The sequence below is a fragment of the Nansenia antarctica genome (genome assembly GCF_963989245.1).
Source record: "Nansenia antarctica genome assembly, chromosome: 14".
Lineage (NCBI taxonomy): Eukaryota > Metazoa > Chordata > Actinopteri > Argentiniformes > Microstomatidae > Nansenia > Nansenia antarctica.
In genome coordinates, this window is record NC_137684.1 from 7,075,560 (window position 1) to 7,095,141 (window position 19,582).

General features: G+C 48.7%; 1 protein-coding gene across 1 annotated transcript in view; it reads right to left on the reverse strand.

The window, feature by feature from the left end:
- Nucleotides 1-13,487: 13,487 nt before the first annotated feature.
- cpt1ab (carnitine palmitoyltransferase 1Ab (liver)) overlaps nucleotides 13,488-19,582 on the reverse strand; it is a 44,016-nt gene continuing 37,921 nt past the window's right edge. The window contains exons 17-19 of the mRNA XM_080545275.1: nucleotides 19,433-19,546; nucleotides 16,208-16,300; nucleotides 13,488-15,616 (exon numbers count right to left, since the gene is read on the reverse strand). Of these exons, the coding sequence (XP_080401401.1) occupies nucleotides 15,530-15,616; nucleotides 16,208-16,300; nucleotides 19,433-19,546 (294 nt within the window). The 3' untranslated portion in view covers nucleotides 13,488-15,529. The remainder of the gene's footprint in view (nucleotides 15,617-16,207; nucleotides 16,301-19,432; nucleotides 19,547-19,582) is intronic.

Here is a 19,582-nt window from a genome sequence, read left to right on the forward strand (position 1 = left end):
CTCCATCATCCAATGGAAAGGCTTTTACTTGAACTTACCTGGTGCCAGGTCTGATGTATGATGAATGTACCTCAAGTTCAGTTTTTACTTGCTTTACTTTACATGAACTATTCTCTCAATAATCAGAGAGACAAACCCACCCTCCCTCCTCCTTAAACCCACCCTCCCTCCTCCTTAAAGCACTTATTCTTAAAATAGTAAAGATTGACTTGAACACAAACTCCTGTCACGGTAACAGCACGTGCAATAACTGACAGTATATATGCCAGGGGAGGCTGGTGGAGGCAGCAATCAGAGAACAGGCTCAACGTAATGCATGGAACAGAATGAGGAATGGTATCAAGCAAGTGTTACACACCATTCCTGATTCCGTTCCATGTATTGCAGCGAGCCCGTCATCCGATTTCTCCCTCCACCAGCCTCCACCACTGATCTATGCCCCGTAGCCAAGCCCACCAGACTCTAACCTTCTCCTACAAGTCTGCTGTCTTAAATGCTTTTAATAGGGCGGCCTTTTTTTTTTTTTTTACCCCGCTCTCCTCTGCTGTGTTGATGTGCTCTTTCATGGTCGCCAGAGAAGGGAGGAGGGAGGAGGGAGGAAGGAGGGAGGAGGGAGGAAGGAGGGAGGAGGGCTCTATAGAGAGACTGGTGGACGCCTCAGAGTTAGGAACGGAGATTAAAATAAAATCGACAAGGAGGCTCTAGTCTGACCCCCCCCCCCAAAAAAAACAACAACACCCCCATCTAAGGTGGAGGGGGTAGGGAGGGGTTGGGGGGGCTACAGGAGGGGTGTTAAATGTGTGTGTCTCTTGAGTGGTAGTCTGCACACACATCCGCATTGAAGAGGGCTCTACAGAGATTGTGTTAAACCCTTGCCGTGACCCCTGTGGTCCGAGTGGGCTCGTCAACGCTTACCGTTAATAATAAAGATAAACTACCGATCCGTTTAGAAAAGCATGGGATTTCTAGAGACAACCCAAGCGTAAGAAAACTGCACCGTCGCTCCAACTGTGTGCACCTGCTCTATTACGTGGTTAGTGAGTCCACACCGGTGAGGATTTGATTTCCTGCCACGCTAGTCGGGTCTAGCCGGGTCTAGCCGGGTCAGTGCCTTTAAGCCCTATTGGACTTTTGCCTCATTGATGCTGAGCCTTAAAAAAAGCGGTACCTACTGTACCTATCGTACAAAACACAACAGCTCCAGACGCTTCTTCTGTTCTTGTGCCCCCCACCACCCCCCCGTTGGGACCCTAAATGCATCACTTAATAATATACTGTATATACCTTTTTGTTTTACGACAAATTAATTATATAACTGTAATTGTACATTGTTTACTGTATGGAACAGAACACTCAGGGGCTGCAGTAGCTTATCCAATCACATGATGTCTTAGCGTCTCAGCGTTTTGTGAACCCGCCAACGTCTTAATCTCTTTAGAGCTGAATGTACAATGTATGAACTGTGATTGATTGCCCAATGGTACTCTTAAATGAAAGAGATTTTCTTTCTGTTTTTTTTCCTGCTTGTGTTTTTAATGAAGGCTATGGTACTGTAGTGTGAGAAGTTGCGTAGAGAACGGTTTGAAACATTTTAACCCACCACAGACTGAGAAAACGTGATCCCCATGTGCTTTATTGTGCCTGTCTTCTGTCGAGAGGACAGTGGCCTGGTTATAGCAGTGTCAGCTATATGTACATATACCGATGACTGTGCCATTACATGTTGTTTTTCTCTTCTGTAAATCGGAGAAATAGAATCAACAAACTGCAATAAAGTTTACATTTTCTTACTGCAGCTGTTCTTGTTGATGTGTGTGGTGGGTGGACGAATGTGTGTGTGTGTGTGTGTTTGAGTGTGTGTGTGTGTGTGTGAGTGCATGCGTGCGTGTGTGCGCGCGTGCGTGCGTGTGTGCGCGCGTGCGTCCGGTTGCTCATGTCCATGTGTGTGTGTGGTGTGTGGTGTGTGTGTGTGTACCTGTGCATGTCCGCCCCCCTCACTGCCCCCCCCCCCCCCCCCTCGTGTCATGTCTAGTCTGTCAGTGTATCCCTGACCGTGCTGACGTCCACTGGCTCCACTAATTCCACTTAAACCTAATAAAAGTTATTTATAGCGCCGGTGAGCATGCGGAGGGTAAGATTCTCAGGGGAATCACATTCGCCTATGCAGCCCCCCCCCCTCTCCCCCATTCAGCCCCCCCCCCCCCCCCCATACCTTCGAGCCTCTTGGCTGAGCTCCACCCAGGGGCCCCCCCAGCCTCAGCCCCCCAGCCCAGCGAGACAGGTGCAGGCCACAGACACCATACCTCCACTAACATCGCCCTCACACTCTCCTCTTACAGGAACACGTTCGCTGCTTCCCTGAGACTCCTGCAGGCCCGTCTTCCCATTAGGATTTGGATTTCTTGGAAACAGAGAACTCACTCGTCCTGAATATGGACTGCACTTATATAGCGACCTTGTTCCCAAGCGCTTTACAATGCGAAATGCATCACTTAATGATATATATACCTTTTTGTTTTACGACAAATTAATTATATAACTGTAATTGTACATTGTTTACTGTATGGAACAGAACACTCAGGGGCTGCAGTAGCTTATCCAATCACCCATTCACACACACATTCACACACACATTCACATGCCCATTCACACACACATTCACACACCCATTCACACACACATTCACACACCCATTCACACACCCATTCACACACACATTCACACACACATTCACACACACATTCACACACACATTCACATACCCATTCACACAAGCAATGGAGGCAAGCTACCATGCAATGCAAGGTGCCGGCCTGCTCATTGGGAGCAATTTGACACCGGACAAAGGACACCTGGACATGTGGCAAGCCGGGGATCAAACTGCCAAACCGCCGACCTCACGATTCATTAGATGCCGACTCTACCTCCTGAGCCACGACCGCCTCCAGTGTGTGAAATAAGTCAAGTTTACATGGTTCCAATTACGGGGGGGGGGGGGATTTGGGAGGTCTCACCCTGCTAATTTGCCCCCCCCCCAACGAGGTAAAAACAATAGATCCTGATCATTCTTAGTTTTCAGACAAAAAAAAGAGTTGCCACCTTGTTGCACCATCACCTTTATGCATCCCTGCTTTACGCCACGGAGAAAAGGTTTCACCCCCCCATTGTCATCGTATAATTCCCACTCTGTTACACACTAACAGAGTGGGAGTGGGGTGTTCCCTAACTGTTACTGTTAGTGAACACTCAGTGATCCAGCTTCATAAGATGCCATACAGGTCTCCTGAGACGATAGTTATTTGAGACCTGGTATGATAGCATGTCAGGGAAAACCTTCATGATGGTCTTCATCACCATAACCCTACTCCTCATCACCATAACCCTACTCCTCATCACCATTACCCTACTCCTTTATCCTCCTAATAGATGAAAGCACAGGTGGGTATACCTGCTGGGCATTGCTGCCTGTCGCACCTCCGACGGTGCCAGTGGGCTGACTGCAGGGTCGTCAGCCGGGAGCCACCCTTCACTGATGTTTCGCTCCTTTAATCCCGGAACATCTCAAGGTGGTGGAGCAGTGACAGGGACGTCTCCCTGCCACTCCCTGCAGCCAGCCCTAGGATCCTCCTTTCCCCCACGCCTTGTCCTTTCTTCTGAGCCAGAGCCAGAAGCTCCCTTGTTCAGCCTCCTCCGCCAGGTCTTTGAGCGCCTTTCTCAGCTTGGATCCTGTGATCCCCAGCGACCTCAGGAGCCGCTGTGTAGATGTTCCTGTATAGCCTCTGCACCCAACTTCCACAGGATAGGTGACTGCCCTCCACCCTGCTTGCGAGCACGCAGCTGCCAAGTCTGTGTACTTTTCCTTCTTTCTCTCGAAGGCAGCCTCCATCCCCTCTTCCCATGGAACGGTCAGCTCCACCATGATGACTGTCCTCATCGGGGTAGACCAGAGTACGACATCTGGCCGAAGGGAGGTTGATGTGATCTCGTGTGGGAACTTCAGCTGTCGATCGAGGTCAGCTCTCATGTTCCACTCTCCTCCAGGAGACAGGAGGGACCACTGCTTCGTGCTGCTGCCCTGACTTTCTCCCCCTTGCCGGACAAACTGGATCCGCTGCTGTGATGTGACTGGGCTGCTCTTGTTTGATTCCAGTCTGCGTGTTTCCAGAATTTCTGCTAGTTTGCGCAGCACCCGGTCGTGCCGCCATCTGTACCGACCCTGCGTCAGTCCCGCCTTGCATCCAGAGAGGATGTGTCGCAAATTTGGGTTGTTGGCGTTGCAGAGTTGGCAGGTCTCCTCTGTGCCGTACCAGAGGTGCAGGTTCCGGGAACTGGGAAGGGTGTCGTAGGTGGCCCTGATCGAGAAGCTCAGCCTTGCTTGGGGCAGCCTCCACATATCCTTCCATGTGATGGCTCTGTTGATCACAGCCTCCCACGTTGTCCACCTTCCTTGCTGTTGTTGGCCCACGGCTCTGATTTTGTAGCACTCCTCTTCGATCTTTACGACTTCAGAGATCACTAGATCTTTCCTTTCCTTCCTCGTTGCCTTGGACCACATCTTGGGTGCTGATCCCCATCCAAAACCAGTCCTGCCTGGCTGCAGCACCCCGACGATCTCCTGGTGTTTCAAGCGATTGATGGCCTGGTCAACTGCCTGCGTGGCATCCCACTTGCGTCCTGTGCGAACCTGGGCCTTGCTGTGTTGGACAAACGGGTCGGGTGAGTCTCTCAGTTCGAACACGAGTCTCACTTTCTCCTGTTTATAGCCCAGGCTGATGGATTTCAGTGGGAGCTTCAGTGTGGTTCTTCCAAACAGCGCTGTATTAGTGAGGCAGCGGGGAAGGCCCAGCCACTTGCGGATGTAGTTGTTGGCTTTTGCGTCCAACTTCAGCACTGTTGTTAAAGTGATGTCACACAACTTCAGGGGCCACATGAGACGTTGGTATAAGGTGAACTGGTAACACCACACCTTGAATTTCCCTGGCAGGAGGCTTTGGTCGATCTTCTTCAGGCCGTCCAAGAGCTGGGAAGTGACAGAAGAAGCCATGTGCTTGTCAGAAAGGTCAGCCGTGTAAAGCCTTCCGAGGCTTCGCACAGGATGGTCCACTAGCAGCGGGATCTTCTCGCCATCCACTGAGAAAGAGATGTTGTCATTCCGGACTCCTTTCCTGATTGAGAGACTGCGGGACTTAGTTGGTTTTATCCTCATCCGGGCCCATGTTAGGAGCTCCTCAAACCTCTTCAGAAGTCTCGCTGTGCACGCTGCTGTCTGAAGGAGTGTGGTGACATCATCCATATAGCTCCGTAGGGCTGGGAGTCGCAGACCTGACTGGGATCTGATTCCTCGGACCATCTGTCTTCCGCCGATTAGGATGATCTCAAACGCTGCTGTGAAAAGGATGGGGGAGATCGAACAACCCATCGCTATCCCTTTCTCCAGCCGGTGCCAACACGTTGAGAACTCCTGGGTTGTGTAGCATACATGGAAGTTGTTAAAGTAGGTTGCTAGTAGGCTCTGGATGCACGGTGGTATGTGGAAGAATTTGAGGGCAAAATGGATGAGCTGGTGGGGAACAGACCCATATGCATTTGCAAGGTCCAGCCAAACGACGTGCAGGTCTGATTTGCTCCGCTTCGCTGTCTGGATCTGTTCCCAGATCATAGCCGAGTGCTCCACGCAGCCAGGAAATCCTGGGACGCCTGCCTTCTGACAGCTGGTGTCGATGTAATTGTTTGCCAGGAGGTAGCTGGTCATGCGCTTTGCCATCACTGAGAAGAAGATCTTCCCCTCCACATTCAATAAGGCTATGCCTCTGAATTGGCTGATGTTATGGGAGTCTTTCTCTTTCGGGATGAAGGTAGTGACTGCTCTGCTCCATGCTGAAGGGATGGATTCTGTTTTCCAGGCAATGCCCATTAGTCTCCACAAAAGCTTCAGGGTCATTGGGCAGTTCTTGTATACCCTATAGGAGACGCCATTTGGTCCGGGTGCAGATGCAGCTCTTGCATGCTCCACCGCCTGCTTAACTTCAGACCATCTGGGGGGAGTGGTGTCAAACTGAGAAGAGGGCTCGGGTGGGAGCGGTACGTGCCCTGGGGAACCAAGGGGACTCTCCTTTTGGCTGTCACTGAGCTGGTCCTTGATGTGTTCCTCCAGCTCCTGCTCGGTGGTCTGCAGCTTCCCCGATTTCGTCTCCTCAAGCAAACCCCGGGCGTACTTGAACGGGTCCCGGAAGAAGTTCGTCCTTGCCTTTTCCTTGTTGCTTCTACGTTTCCTGATCCTTTCAGCTCGCCTCAGGTGGGTGAGTCTGGTTCTGATCTGACTCCAGAGGTTCTGCAAGCCCTCCTTCTCCTCTTCCTCAGCTCTCCTCCATGCCTTCCGCAAACGTCGCCGCTCCTTTACCAGCTGGAGGATTTCTCTCTCCCGTCTCCCGCTCTGCCTAGGAACGGTCCTCCTCTGAGGCATCTCTCCAAATCTTCCCTTGCCTTCCTCATAGATGATATGGCCGAAGATGTTCAGCTTGGACGTTGTGCTGCCTCTTAGACTGTTCTGGAGGGTGGTATGTAAGCTTTCGTCGAAGCTTCTCCATGAATCCTTGTCGCTGGCCTTTGGCCACTTGATCTTGGGTTTCCGGTCTGGCTTCTCTGGGGTTTCCTTGGTGGATTCTCTACCTGGCGTTCTGCTCTGATGCTCCTGTTGTGGGTCGTGCAGATGTGGTTGCAAATCCTGCTGGGGAGGCTGTTCTTGCTCTCTCTCACCGGATGCAATGGTGGGATCAGTAGCACTGTGGTGCTCAACCTGGCTCTGATTCCTCCTTGTCTGACCTGCTGGCGCAGTGCAAGTTTGCATCTGATAGCTGCCGCCGCATTTTGTCCTCCCCTGGTGGATCCGCAGGCCCAAGTAGGTTGTTACTTTGGACCACCCACAGCTGCATTCTCTCAGGATCCTTTGATCGTTAGTCGTTGCCGTTCCAGTCGTTACCGTGTTATCTGTCCTGATTGGTCCATCTTCCATCCCGCCTCTCGGTGGACCGCCGGGTTGTTTTTTCCTTATTTTGCTTGTAGTTAGTTTGGGGAGTCCCTGTAGCAAGGCTACAAGGACGTGTTTAAAGGGTAACTAGCCCCGCCACCCCCGGTGCAGTCTTTCCTGCCGCCAGCCAGACTTCCCTGGCAGCCCACCAGTCTTTCCTGGATGCCAACTGCTCTTTTCTCAGTAGTCACTGGCAAGCCAGATGAAATAGATGAAAGCACAGGTGGGTATACCTGCTGGGCATTGCTGCCTGTCGCACCTCCGACGGTGCCAGTGGGCTGACTGCAGGGTCGTCAGCCGGGAGCCACCCTTCACTGATGTTTCGCTCCTTTAATCCCGGAACATCTCAAGGTGGTGGAGCAGTGACAGGGACGTCTCTGAATAATGAACACCTGAATAGCTGATCTTCATAGAAGAGACCTGTCAAAGAGGCCATCTAATCTATGTGTGTGTGTGTAACCCAAATACTCGCATGTCACCCCTCTCCTTCGCACCCTGCACTGGCTCCCGATAGCAGCTCGCATCAGATTCAAGACCCTGGTGCTTGCATACCAGGCAGCTAAAGGGACAGCCCCTGCCTACCTGAAGGAAATGGTAACCCCCCAAACCCCTGCCCGCTCACTCCGCTCCTCCACCTTGGCTGGCCGACTGGCCCCACCTCCTCTACACAGCAGTCGGGCTGCCCGATCACGTCTCTTCACAACACTGCCTCCCCGCTGGTGGAATGAGCTCCCCACGGCTGTCAGAACGGCAGAGTCACTACCCATCTTCCGTCGTAGACTGAAGACCCATCTCTTCAGGTTACATCTTAACTGCTCCTCCTGAGACATCTTCCGACCCTCACCACTACGTCTCCTAAAGACACCCGCTCTCCCCTCTACTGTGTCCCTAGAACTTCTATTGCCCCCCTTGTACTGTTTCTCAGTTTCTCCAGTAATAATAATAAAAAAAAATATAAAAAAACAAAAACAAATGTAGAAGGCGATAATAGGGAGAAGGTTTTTCCTTCTATCAGTGGCCCCGGGCCCGAGCTAGAGTACTCTTCCTGCAACGAATGGTGGACTGCTGATTCACATGCTTAGTATTCAAATGTATTGATTGTAAGTCGCTTTGGAATAAGGCGTCTGCTAAATGCCAAAAATGTAAATGTAAATGTGTGTGTGTGTGTGCGCGTGAATTTGTGCGTGTGTGTGTGTATGTGTGTCTCTATGTATGCATGCGCGTGCGTTCCCAGGTTCTGTAGTCAAAAAGATAAGACAAATGGTCCTAAGGAAATGATCCCTTATGATGTCATTGGGGTGTCATATTTGACATATTATGGGATGTCATATTTATTTTTCTGTGATTTTCAGAAACAAACATTTTCCAGCCAGGGAGAGTTGTGTGTTTGAGGCTATGGTTCATTTAATTTAAGTTAATTTATGTGATCATTTAATTCAACACATGTTTACACCTAATAAAATGTAAAATCTCTCTGACTACAGAATGTAGAAGATGGTTGATTTCACATCAACACTAGTATGCTGCTGGAGTTAATGAATGTGAACATTTTGAACTGTGCCTTTCACATTATTTCCCAAGCATGAGAACAGAACATTTTGAACTGTGCCTTTCACATTATTTCCCAAGCATGAGAACAGAATGAATGAATGAATGAATGGAATTAATGATGAATGAATGAATGGTCTTTATTGTCATTGCTATAGTACAGGTACCAAACAACGAAATTTGGGAGGGGTGGCTCCCCTGGTGCTAGGAAAGAGAAAAAAAAGAACTAAAAAAACAAGAAGGGAAGGAGCTGGTTTACATAAATAAAGGCTATGTACACTATCCACTATACTATACTGTACAGATAAGACGACTAGGGTTGTCATATTGCACATAGTGTTATTGCACATTAATTTAAAGTGTCGCAGTTTGCAGGCTTGAAATGTACACATTTGTGCCTCAGCACTACACCTGATTTTTTCAGTCCCGAAGAAAAGCACGGTGAGCTGCCTAAATGACTACCGCCCGGTGGCACTCACACCAATCATCATGAAGTGCTTCGAGAAACTAGTCCGGGCCCACATACTCACACGCCTCCCGCCCAACCTGGATCCATACCAGTTCGCCTACAGAGCCCACAGGTCCACAGAGGACGCCATCGCGACGACTCTCCACGCCACTCTATCCCACCTGGAGAGGGGAAACAGCTACGCGAGACTGCTCTTTGTGGACTTCAGCTCTGCCTTCAACACCATCCTTCCAGACAGGCTAGTGACCAAACTACTAGACCTGGGACTATCACACTCTATATGTGCATGGATCAAGGACTTCCTGTCCGACCGCCCCCAGAGGGTGCGGGTGGGCTCCCACACCTCCACAGCCCTCAGATTCAGCACTGGGTCCCCCCAGGGCTGCGTGCTAAGCCCCATCCTCTACAACCTCTACACCTACGACTTCACCCCCGTCCACCCCAGCAACTCCATCGTAAAGTTTGCAGACGACACCACCGTGGTGGGCTGCATCTCGGGGGGGGGACGAGGCGGCGTACAGGGATGAGGTAGAGCAGCTGAGCAAGCTGGGCAAGGTTAACAACCTGCTGCTGAACAAGTCAAAGACCCAGGAAATCATCGTGGACTTCAGGAGGAAAAAATCTGAGGTCCAGCCCCTGCTCATCGACGGAGAGAGCGTGGAGAGAGTCTCTGTAGGGGTTCAGCTTGGTTGTCCTACCATGAAAAATGTCCAGAAGGGGTACACAGTGGTCCAATCTCTCTCTTTTCTCTTCCTTGAATCAATGTACTCAATTAGCTGGGACTATAGATAGATAGATAGATAGATAGATAGATATTGTATTGATCCACAAGGGGGAGGGAGAACAGCTCAGACCACAAAACAACAAAAACTAAATAAAGTGAATCAAATAATATAATAATAGTAATAAAACAGATAAGAATACACAATAAAGACCAATAGACATTTGCAACCTTATATACAGTAGGTAGGATTGAACATGTAACATCCTCCATCTTGACTCTGATCACCAGATGGAGCCAGCCGGAGGGGGAGTTGTCTTACTGCGTCAGGCAGAAAAGATCTATAGAAGAAGAAATCTAGAAAGGTGCTTTTTATAAATGCAATGAATTATTATCATCATAATGAATTATTATCATCATAATGAATTATTATCATCATAATGAATTAGCAACCAGGATGGGCAACAGCAGTAGTAGCAGCAGCACACACAGACAATATTGGCTTCTATAATATACAGTATGCCATTTAGCTTGCACATTGCAGTGCATACATTTTTCAGCATACATGGTCCCAGCAGGAATGGAGCCCATGATGTAAGCACTGTTAACACAATGAGCACAGAGGACCACTCTCCCCCTTACAATGGGAGTGCTTTGGGTGTCCAGAAAGGTGCTATGCAATGAATTATTATTATTATTATCATAAGAAGAAGCAAACAGTGGGCAACAGCAGCGGCAGCGCACACCCACACACACACACACACACACACACACACACACACAGCATTGGCTTCTCCCTTCGGGAGGTTGTTGTGCACCGATTGGCAGATGTATTAAACTGGTGACAAGCGGGGGCCCGAGGCCTCGGCCGCAGGCTGCTTTTAGAAAGTGCAAGTCAAGGTTTTAAGTTTCAGCGGCGGCCCAGAGTGAATGGGTTTTCCAGCTTGCCAATTAGAAATACGATTTTAAGAGGCTGTTGTCCAGGGGCCAATTGGTTAGGAGCCTGTTGTGTATGCAGCAGACGGTCATACAGCCAGAGTGTGTGTGTGTGTGTGTGTGTGTATGTGTGTGTGTGTGTGTGCGTGTCCGTCCATCCGTCCGTCTTGTAGAGGCCGAAGGCTGTCATCTGCAAATTTGAAAACTTCAAATTCACCCCAGCAGATATATACGTATGTATATGTATATAATATATACCGTACTAATTTCCAAGACTTATCCCACCCAATCTTGATAGAGACATATTCAAAGAAAACGTGTAGGATTTAATAAGGCCTGCCTTTGAAAGTGATCCTTTCCCCCCACCAAGCAGCCCAACTGCAGGTTCCCAGAGTTGACGAGGGGGCGAGCGGACCTCAGGAATGCGGCCTTGAAACGTTAGCCCGCCAGCGGAAGCCCAGGACCGGGTGACATGGGGGCGGGTGTACCATTGTGGAGGTGTGTGTGTGTGTGTGTGTGTGTGTATGAGCATGAGAGGTTGTGTGCACGTGTGCATGTTTGTCTGTGTGTGTGTGTGTGTGTGTATGAGCGTGAGTGTTTGTGCACGTGTGCATGTTTGTATGTGTGTGTGTGTGTGTGTGTGTGTGACTGAGGGGAGCTTGAGGGAAGCTGTCACATGTAATCACTTCCTGTCTCTGCCCTCCTGCGAAATCTGTCGCCTCGCCGTGCCTTTAAAGATCTTCCCTTTTAATTTACCCTGCGAAGGAGGAGGAGGAGGAGGAGGGGGAGGGGGAGGGGGGGGAGGAGGAGGAGGAGGAGGAGGGGGAGGGGGAGGAGGAGGAGGAGGGAGGGAGGATGGGGAGGGGGGGAGGAGGAGGAGGAGGGGGAGGGGGAGGGGGGGGAGGAGGAGGAGGAGGAGGAGGAGGGGGGGAGGAGGAGGAGGAGGAGGGGGAGGGGGAGGGGGAGGAGGAGGGGGAGGGGGGAGGAGGAGGAGGAGGGGGAGGGGGAGGGGGGGAGGAGGAGGAGGAGGGGGGGGAGAGGGTGTATTAATACGTCCTGCAGACAGGCCTGTCTCCTTGGTGCGGCCCACTTGAGTCCAGCCACCTGGTGGTCTGACGGGCTGCTGCTAGGGGAGGGCTTCCCACCGGACAGCACTGACTGTGTGTGTGTGTGTGTGTGTGTGTGTGAGAGAGTGGGTAGGTGGGTGTGTGTGTGTGTGTGTGTGAGAGAGTGGGTAGGTGGGTGTGTGTGTGTGTGAGAGAGTGGGTAGGTGGGTGTGAGAGAGTGTGAGAGAGTGGGTAGGTGGGTGTGTGTGTGAGAGAGTGGGTAGGTGGGTGTGTGTGTGTGTGTGTGTGAGAGAGTGGGTAGGTGGGTGTGTGTGTGAGAGAGTGTGAGAGAGTGGGTAGGTGGGTGTGTGTGTGTGGGTGGGTGTGAGTGTGTGTGTGTCTGGGTATGAGAGTGTGTGTGTGTGTGTGTGTGTCTGTGTCCGCTAGGGCAGGAAGGATCCTGTTTTCACACCGACCTCATCCTGAGTGTCTCTCAATTTGTTACAAGTGAAGGATGTTGATAGTTCCGTAGTTCCGTAGCCGCGCTCTCACATGGAAGGTCACCGGACGCGGAGGGCTGCTGACGGGTGTGATGTCTCGTCTTGTCAACTTCAGGGGAGGCTGGTGGAGGTAGAGATCGGAGGACTGGCTCAGTCTAATGCATTAGAACGGATTGAGGAACGGTATCTATCTATCTATCAACCACGTGTGTTTGGTACCATTCCTCATCCCCAACTTGGATTAACAACGGGGGCGGCTGTGGCTCAGGAGGTAGAGCCGGCCTCTAATGATCCGAAGGTCAGTGGTTCAAGCCCCGACTGGACACGTGTCGAGGTGTCCTTGGGCAAGACACTGAACCCCAAATTGCTCCCAATGAGCGAGTCCACACCTTGCATGGTAGCTTGCCGCCATTGGTGTGTGAATGGGTGAATGAGAGGCTATTGTGCTTTGGCAGTCCATTTACCATCATTAACACCGATAATATAGTGGTTAACTACAGACCAGAGCTAATGACTCTGTCAATGTCGGTTTGGAGTGTCTCTCATAATATGTCTTCTACTGACATAGACACCTGCATAGTGACACATGGACACTCCAATTGGATTCAGGTAGTCTCAGTCTCTCTCTCTCTCTCTCATGCGTAGGGTTAGGGTTAGTAGGGGTTTGAGTTATTCCTGACCCGTGTCACACGATAGTCCTACGACACTGTGTATGCCAGGCCACTACAGGAGATGTTGAGAGTAGAGCACCCCCCCGACATAGATGAACTCGCAAGGCATCATCCGTGAGCCTCTGGCTCCCTCTAGGGGACAGAACACATCAATACAACCAATATCTGTGTTGCTGCTCTTGAGTGATGCCAGCTCTTTTCCTCATCTCCCTTCCCTCATCAGCTGCCATAGAAAAAGAAAGATGGTTGCTACGGTTACTGTATGGCCTTCATGGTTACAAGTGCTCAGATTAGTTTTCACCCGCGTTTATCGCAAGAATTGGATCCAAACCTCAAGGCGCGAAGATAAGTTCTCACATCAAGACTGAGTGCAAATGTCAAGATAAGTGCAAATATTTATTTATAAAGAACTTTATAAGTTCTCAAAATCTTTTTGAGATTTTACAGCCTCACAAATGTTGACCCACATCTACCTTCATACTTAAATGAATGAATCTGAGTCTAATTACTTTTGCTTGACAATCACTTTTATTGTGTTAAAACATGTTTTGGTATTTCAGCTGCTTGTTTTTTTGTTTTTGTTTTAAAACATCTTTGAATTATAGGCAAACATGTACAGCTTCATCATCGTCAAAACCATGCATCGGTGTCAACCAGGGGAGGCTGGAGGAGGTCGAAATCGGAGGACGGGATGACCGTAAGCATTTCTCATTTTGTTTCATGCATGACAATCATCCATCCCATTTCTACCTCCACCAGCCTCCCCTGGGGTAAACATCAAGTCTACTGTGAGTCATACAACTACAATAGATCCTTTACTTTAAAGGCTGCAATTACAAAGTCATGTCAAATAAAGGAAATGTTTCATCTTAAAATAGTTTGTTTCACTTTCTAAATCAACAAGAATTCAACAACTCAGGGGTTACACACTGTTCCTCATGAGCAACACTCCACATACTTCTTAACTCTTTTTTTTTATCATTCTTTTTTAGAACAGTTCAAAAAATGAAAACAGGTTAAAATATGAAAAATAAATAATGTGCTGTACTGACATTGAGAACAACTTATACAGAAAACAGATGTATTGTTCTAAGCAGTTGATCCTATGCGTCATATAGCCTAGTTGTCCTATGCATGTCATTTTCTGTTTACTGTCTGATCACTGTACCTAAATATTATGTTACATCTTGTCCAACACAGAGAAAGTCTCTTTGAGGAGACACGGCAGATTCATATCAGAGAAATATGACGACAACCAACCAACTCATCAAAATAATGATCGTCATCATTATCTCTCATCAAAATAAGCTAAAATACTACAATGCAGTCTGTCGACATTCGGAATATGATATAATGACATTGACATCATGACGATTCACCTCTCGGATGAAAAGTCCCTTTAAATCAGCCACTGTGGTCGGATCCCCTGATCCCAGACCTGGAGAAAGGCTACCAAGGCAGTTTGGGTTCTAGGCGACGGGGCCAGTCCTGGAGAATGCAGCCCCAATAAAAAGTGCAGTGACCGCCCGCCCGCCCCCCCCCCCTCATAACAACACCATCAGCATCTGCGATTGGCTACTCGCTGTGTCAATCAAGCTTTGCAGGTCATGTGGGTGAGTGAGAGAACCCGCAAACGATCCCATAACAATCCCTCGTAACCAAAACAGAAACGTCCATGCTAAGAGTGCTAACGGCTAACAGCTAACCAGTGCCACGTGGTAGTGCGTCGCCAAACCTTGTATACTGTGCACAGGTGTCAGCGGAGGCTGGCGGAAGCGAGTCCGTCCTCCGATTTCTACCTCCAACAGCCTCCCCTGGCACAGGGTAAATGCTAAGCGCCAAACTGGCAATGCTGTGGGTGAACTAGGTAACACTAGGCCAAGTTAAAAAACCTGAGTATGAAAACGATGGGAAAAAAAAATATGAAAGAAATAAAATAAAATATCTACTTCATCACTAGTCATTAAAACATAGCAGCTAAAAGACTGAAGAAACAAAAAAGACTGGCTGTACACACGCGAGAGAGAAAGGCTGCGAGTCAGTCCTTGAAGAAGCAGGGCTGGCGCCAAATCCGCTTCAATTCACTCAGACCTGCAGATCAACTGAGATTTCAATTCAGGGAACTGAAAATGTGCTCACTGAAAATAAACGGCACCTTTCTCCATTCTTGAATTGGAATCTCAATGAATCTCGTGAGTTGACAGAAAAGAACTGGAGTCAAGTCCCAACCCTGTGGAGCACCACCTCTTCCGCCCTCACTGTCCACCTACATTAGAGGGGTCACTAAGGCACCAGTGCATACATTGCTGCAGAACAACGGCCATTTGATCTGTGCGCTACTTGTACCCCCAAACCTGCCCATTTCCCTCTTCCCCCAATACATACAGATAAACGCCCTCACAGGAATAAAACAAAAACAAAAGTGACATAAATATCAATTTTTCCAAACTTCTCCATTTCCACTTATCAATTATCATCATCACCATTTCTTTAACATTTATTAACTTAGAAATAAAACCCCGCAATTTCTCTGTACAAGCATTGGGAAGAATATGTCTTTTGTTAAAAAGATTTCTGCATTGTTTTTTTTTTGTCAACGAGGCGAGAGAAATCACTTGATGGCTTTGTTGTCGAACTGGAAGAGACCCAGAATGTCCAGCATGGCCTGCTTGATGTTGGCGCCAAAACGGTGAGAGTCCTAGAGAGAGAGGGTAGGAAGAGAAGAGAAGGAAAGAAAGAAAGTGTGAGAGTGGTTGGGAGGGAGAGGAATGTATATTGTACCAACAGAGCAGAGTTGAAAGGAGAGGTAGAGAGGAGAGGAGAGGAGAGGAGGGACAATGCCTTCCGGAGCCTCAGGGCCAAAACTCAGAGGCTCCCCCAGACGATCAGGCTCATGGACAAGCCCAATGTTGACAATTGACTATCATCCCCAAGCACACCCCATGTATACGGACTACGAAAACCTTAAGCGCACAGCCACTTTATTAACTATCTATTATTGCTAATTGCACCAGTGTAACGTGTAGTGTATCCTGTCTTACCTGCAGTATTGTCACCTTTATCTTGTATTATGGCTATTTCCTTATTGTCTGCAAATTGTGACTTTTTAAATATTTTTATATTGAATTATACCTATTGCCTTATGTCTTGTGCTGCAATGTCAGGAACCGATGCCTAAGAATTTTACTCTCTTACACTTGTGTAATGTGAAATAACAATAAACTTGAAACTTGAAACTTGAAGGTAACGCTTGTATGGGATTCAAGCATTGCATGTCATGTTAACTTACAGTTTCAGGGCTCGAGTGCTTGCTGGAGATGTGGAAGTTGATGAGGTTCTCGCCAACGATGATGTAGGACACTCCGTAACCGTCATCAGCCACCTGGAGGACAAACAAGCACAGGTGAGCAGGTCACAGGTGAGCTCTCCTTTAGTGGACTGAGATATAGGCTGTGTTCGAAATGGTATACTAGCATACTGCATACTAGCATACTCAATGAGTATATACTGCATACTGCCTACTAAATTCATAATAAGTAGGCCAAAACCAGCCGACCGTTTACACTGCAGTATGCATACTGCCTCCCAGAATGCATTTCGCACCGGCCGGAGCGGGGAATTCAAATTCCTCCATTTTAAACCTCCATTGGCTAAAATATGTAATTTTGGCTTTACAAGTGTTAACATGTCATTTTATGAAGTTTTAATATGTTTTCAGGCGAGAAAGTAGCCACATATACTCCCAAAATGTGTCCAGTTTATCAAAATAACCCGTTTATATATCTGATCTGACGTTTTTTTCCGTCTTCTGTTCGCTAGCTAGATTACGGCTGCGTTCGTAAATTCGCCCTGGAAATCTGATCAGCACTCATGGAATGCCTCTTGTCCAATCAAATGACCTGGTCCCTTTATGACGTTGAACCCAGTGTGTGCTCCGGCGCTCTCAGAGCGAATTTACGAACGCACCCTGTGTTGCTTACATACCTTCACTTACGGAGTTCGACAGAAACATCGTAACATAATTACAACAAGTTGTAAAATGATTTGGGGGGCCAATATCTTTAGCTAGCTCAGGTAACTAGTATACTATATTGTTGTCTTAGCAGTTGGTAAAAGAACATGATTAAAATAAATATATATGAGCAATAACATATCGTGGGCTTGCTGCAGCAAGCACAATACAACCAACAATACTGGGATCATTCGTGATTGGGCTACAAGCAGTCAAATACTAGGCGAACGTGTGTGTAAGACACGAATAAACTTGGATTTCATGCATTTGAAGTGGCATATTTGTAATCATGACGACGTAGACATGTCTAAGAATGCATTTCACCATGTTAATTCCCAGTATGAATGAATGAATGAATGAATGAATGGTCTTTATTGTCATTAATATAGTACAGGTACCATACAACGAAATTTGGGAGGGGGGGGCTCCCCTGGTGCTAGGAAAAAAATACTAAAAACAAGAAGGGAAAAGAGCTGGTTTACATAAATAAAGGCTATATACACTATCCACTATACTATACTATACAAATAAAACACTGTGCTGTACTCATATTGCACATAGTATAGGTTGTCATATTGCACATAGTATTATTGCACATTCATTTAAAGTGTCGCAGTTTGCAGGTTTGAAATGTTCACAGTTGTGTTTCAGTATTGCACTTGATTACAATCTAGTAGCTGCCATCAAATTGTCTAGATTGTCCAGGGCCTAGAACCTAGGTCTTTGCTGTGTTCAGGGCCTGAATGGCCCTAGGGTAGAAGCTGAGCTTCAGTCTATTTGTCCTTGCGGACATGGTCCTGAACCGCCTGCTCGAGGGCAGCCGAACAAAGTGTTCGTTCCCAGGGTGGGATGGGTCTCTGTATAGTGAAAATACCACCGCTCATCCGTGATCAGACTTAGCTGGGGTGCTGCAGCTGAAGAGTATCAAAAAGAGTGCAAAAAAGCAGCATCTGCGCACTCAAACGTCATATCTAGTATGAGTAGTATGCTAGTATGCCATTCCGAACACAGCCATAGTATACAGTCAGAATATACACTCAACGAGCACTTTACGAGGAACACCTGCATGCCCAATGCATGGTGTGATTGCTTTCTTGGCACACTTTGGGCTTGTTAATATCAATCAATCAATCAATTAATCAACCATCCCCCTTCACAGGCACAATGTACCCATCTTCTAATGGCTACTTCCAGCATGATAATGCACCGTGTCACAAAGCAAAAGTTGTCTCATACTGGTTTCATGAACATGACAACGAGTTCAGTGGCCTTCCCAGTCACCGGATCTGAATACAATAGAACATCTTTGGGACGTGGTAGAACGGGAGATTCACAGCTTGAAAGTGAACCTGAAAAATCGGCAGGAATTGTGTGTCATCGTGGACCAGAAACGTTTCCAAAGTCTTGTGGAATCAGTGCCACAAAGAATTGAGGCTGTTTTGAAAAGGGAAGGCCTTACTTAGTATTAGCATAGTGTTCCTAATAAAGTACTCAGTGAGTGTATATACTTGTTTTGCTAGTATTTTTTTGCTTTTATTTTATGCAATTTGAGGTTATTATGGTATAATGAGAAGTGTTTTATACATGTAGTACATTATAATAACCATGGGGGGGCAGTGAACGCTTGGTTCACACGGAAAGCTTCACCTCAGCAGCACGGGTGCGTGGCGGAACTGCTGCGGCTGCTGAGGTTGACCTCCTTGGTGTGAACCGGCCCTAAGAGAGCCAGTGTGTGAGGGGGGGGGGGGGTGGGTACAGTGTGTGAGTGTCTGGGGGGGGTACAGTGTGTGAGGGGGGGGGGGGTACAGTGTGTGAGTGTCTGGGGGGGGTACAGTGTGTGAGTGTCTGGGGGGGGTACAGTGTGTGAGTGTCTTGGGGGGGGTACAGTGTGTGAGTGTCTGGGGGGGGTACAGTGTGTGAGTGTCTGGGGGGGGGTACAGTGTGTGAGGGGGGGGGGTACAGTGTGTGAGTGTCTGGGGGGGGTACAGTGTGTGAGTGTCTGGGGGGGGTACAGTGTGTGAGTGTCTGGGGGGGGTACAGTGTGTGAGTGTCTGGGGGGGGTACAGTGTGTGAGTGTCTGGGGGGGGTACAGTGTGTGAGTGTCTGGGGGTGGGGGGGGTACAGTGTGTGAGTGTCTTGGGGGGGGTACAGTGTGTGAGTGTCTGGGGGGGGTACAGTGTGTGAGTGTCTTGGGGGGGGTGGTACAGTGTGTGAGTGTCTTGGGGGGGTACAGTGTGTGAGTGTCTTGGGGGGGGTGGTACAGTGTGTGAGTGTCTTGGGGGGGTACAGTGTGTGAGTGTCTTGGGGGGGGTACAGTGTGTGAGTGTCTGGGGGGGGGGGGGGGTACAGTGTGTGAGTGTCTGGGGGGGGTACAGTGTGTGAGTGTCTGGGGGGGGTACAGTGTGTGAGTGTCTGGGGGGGGGTACAGTGTGTGAGTGTCTTGGGGGGGGGTACAGTGTGTGAGTGTCTGGGGGGGGGGGGTGTCGGGGGGGGGGTACTCACCGGGCCGAAGCCTCCTCCAGAGGACACGTACTCTGGGTGCTCCTTCAGGTCGAACAGCTCCACCTGCTGGAGGGGAGTCTGGCTGGTGGACAGCCTCCAGGGGGCAGACAGAACCTGTAACACACACACACACACACACACACACACACA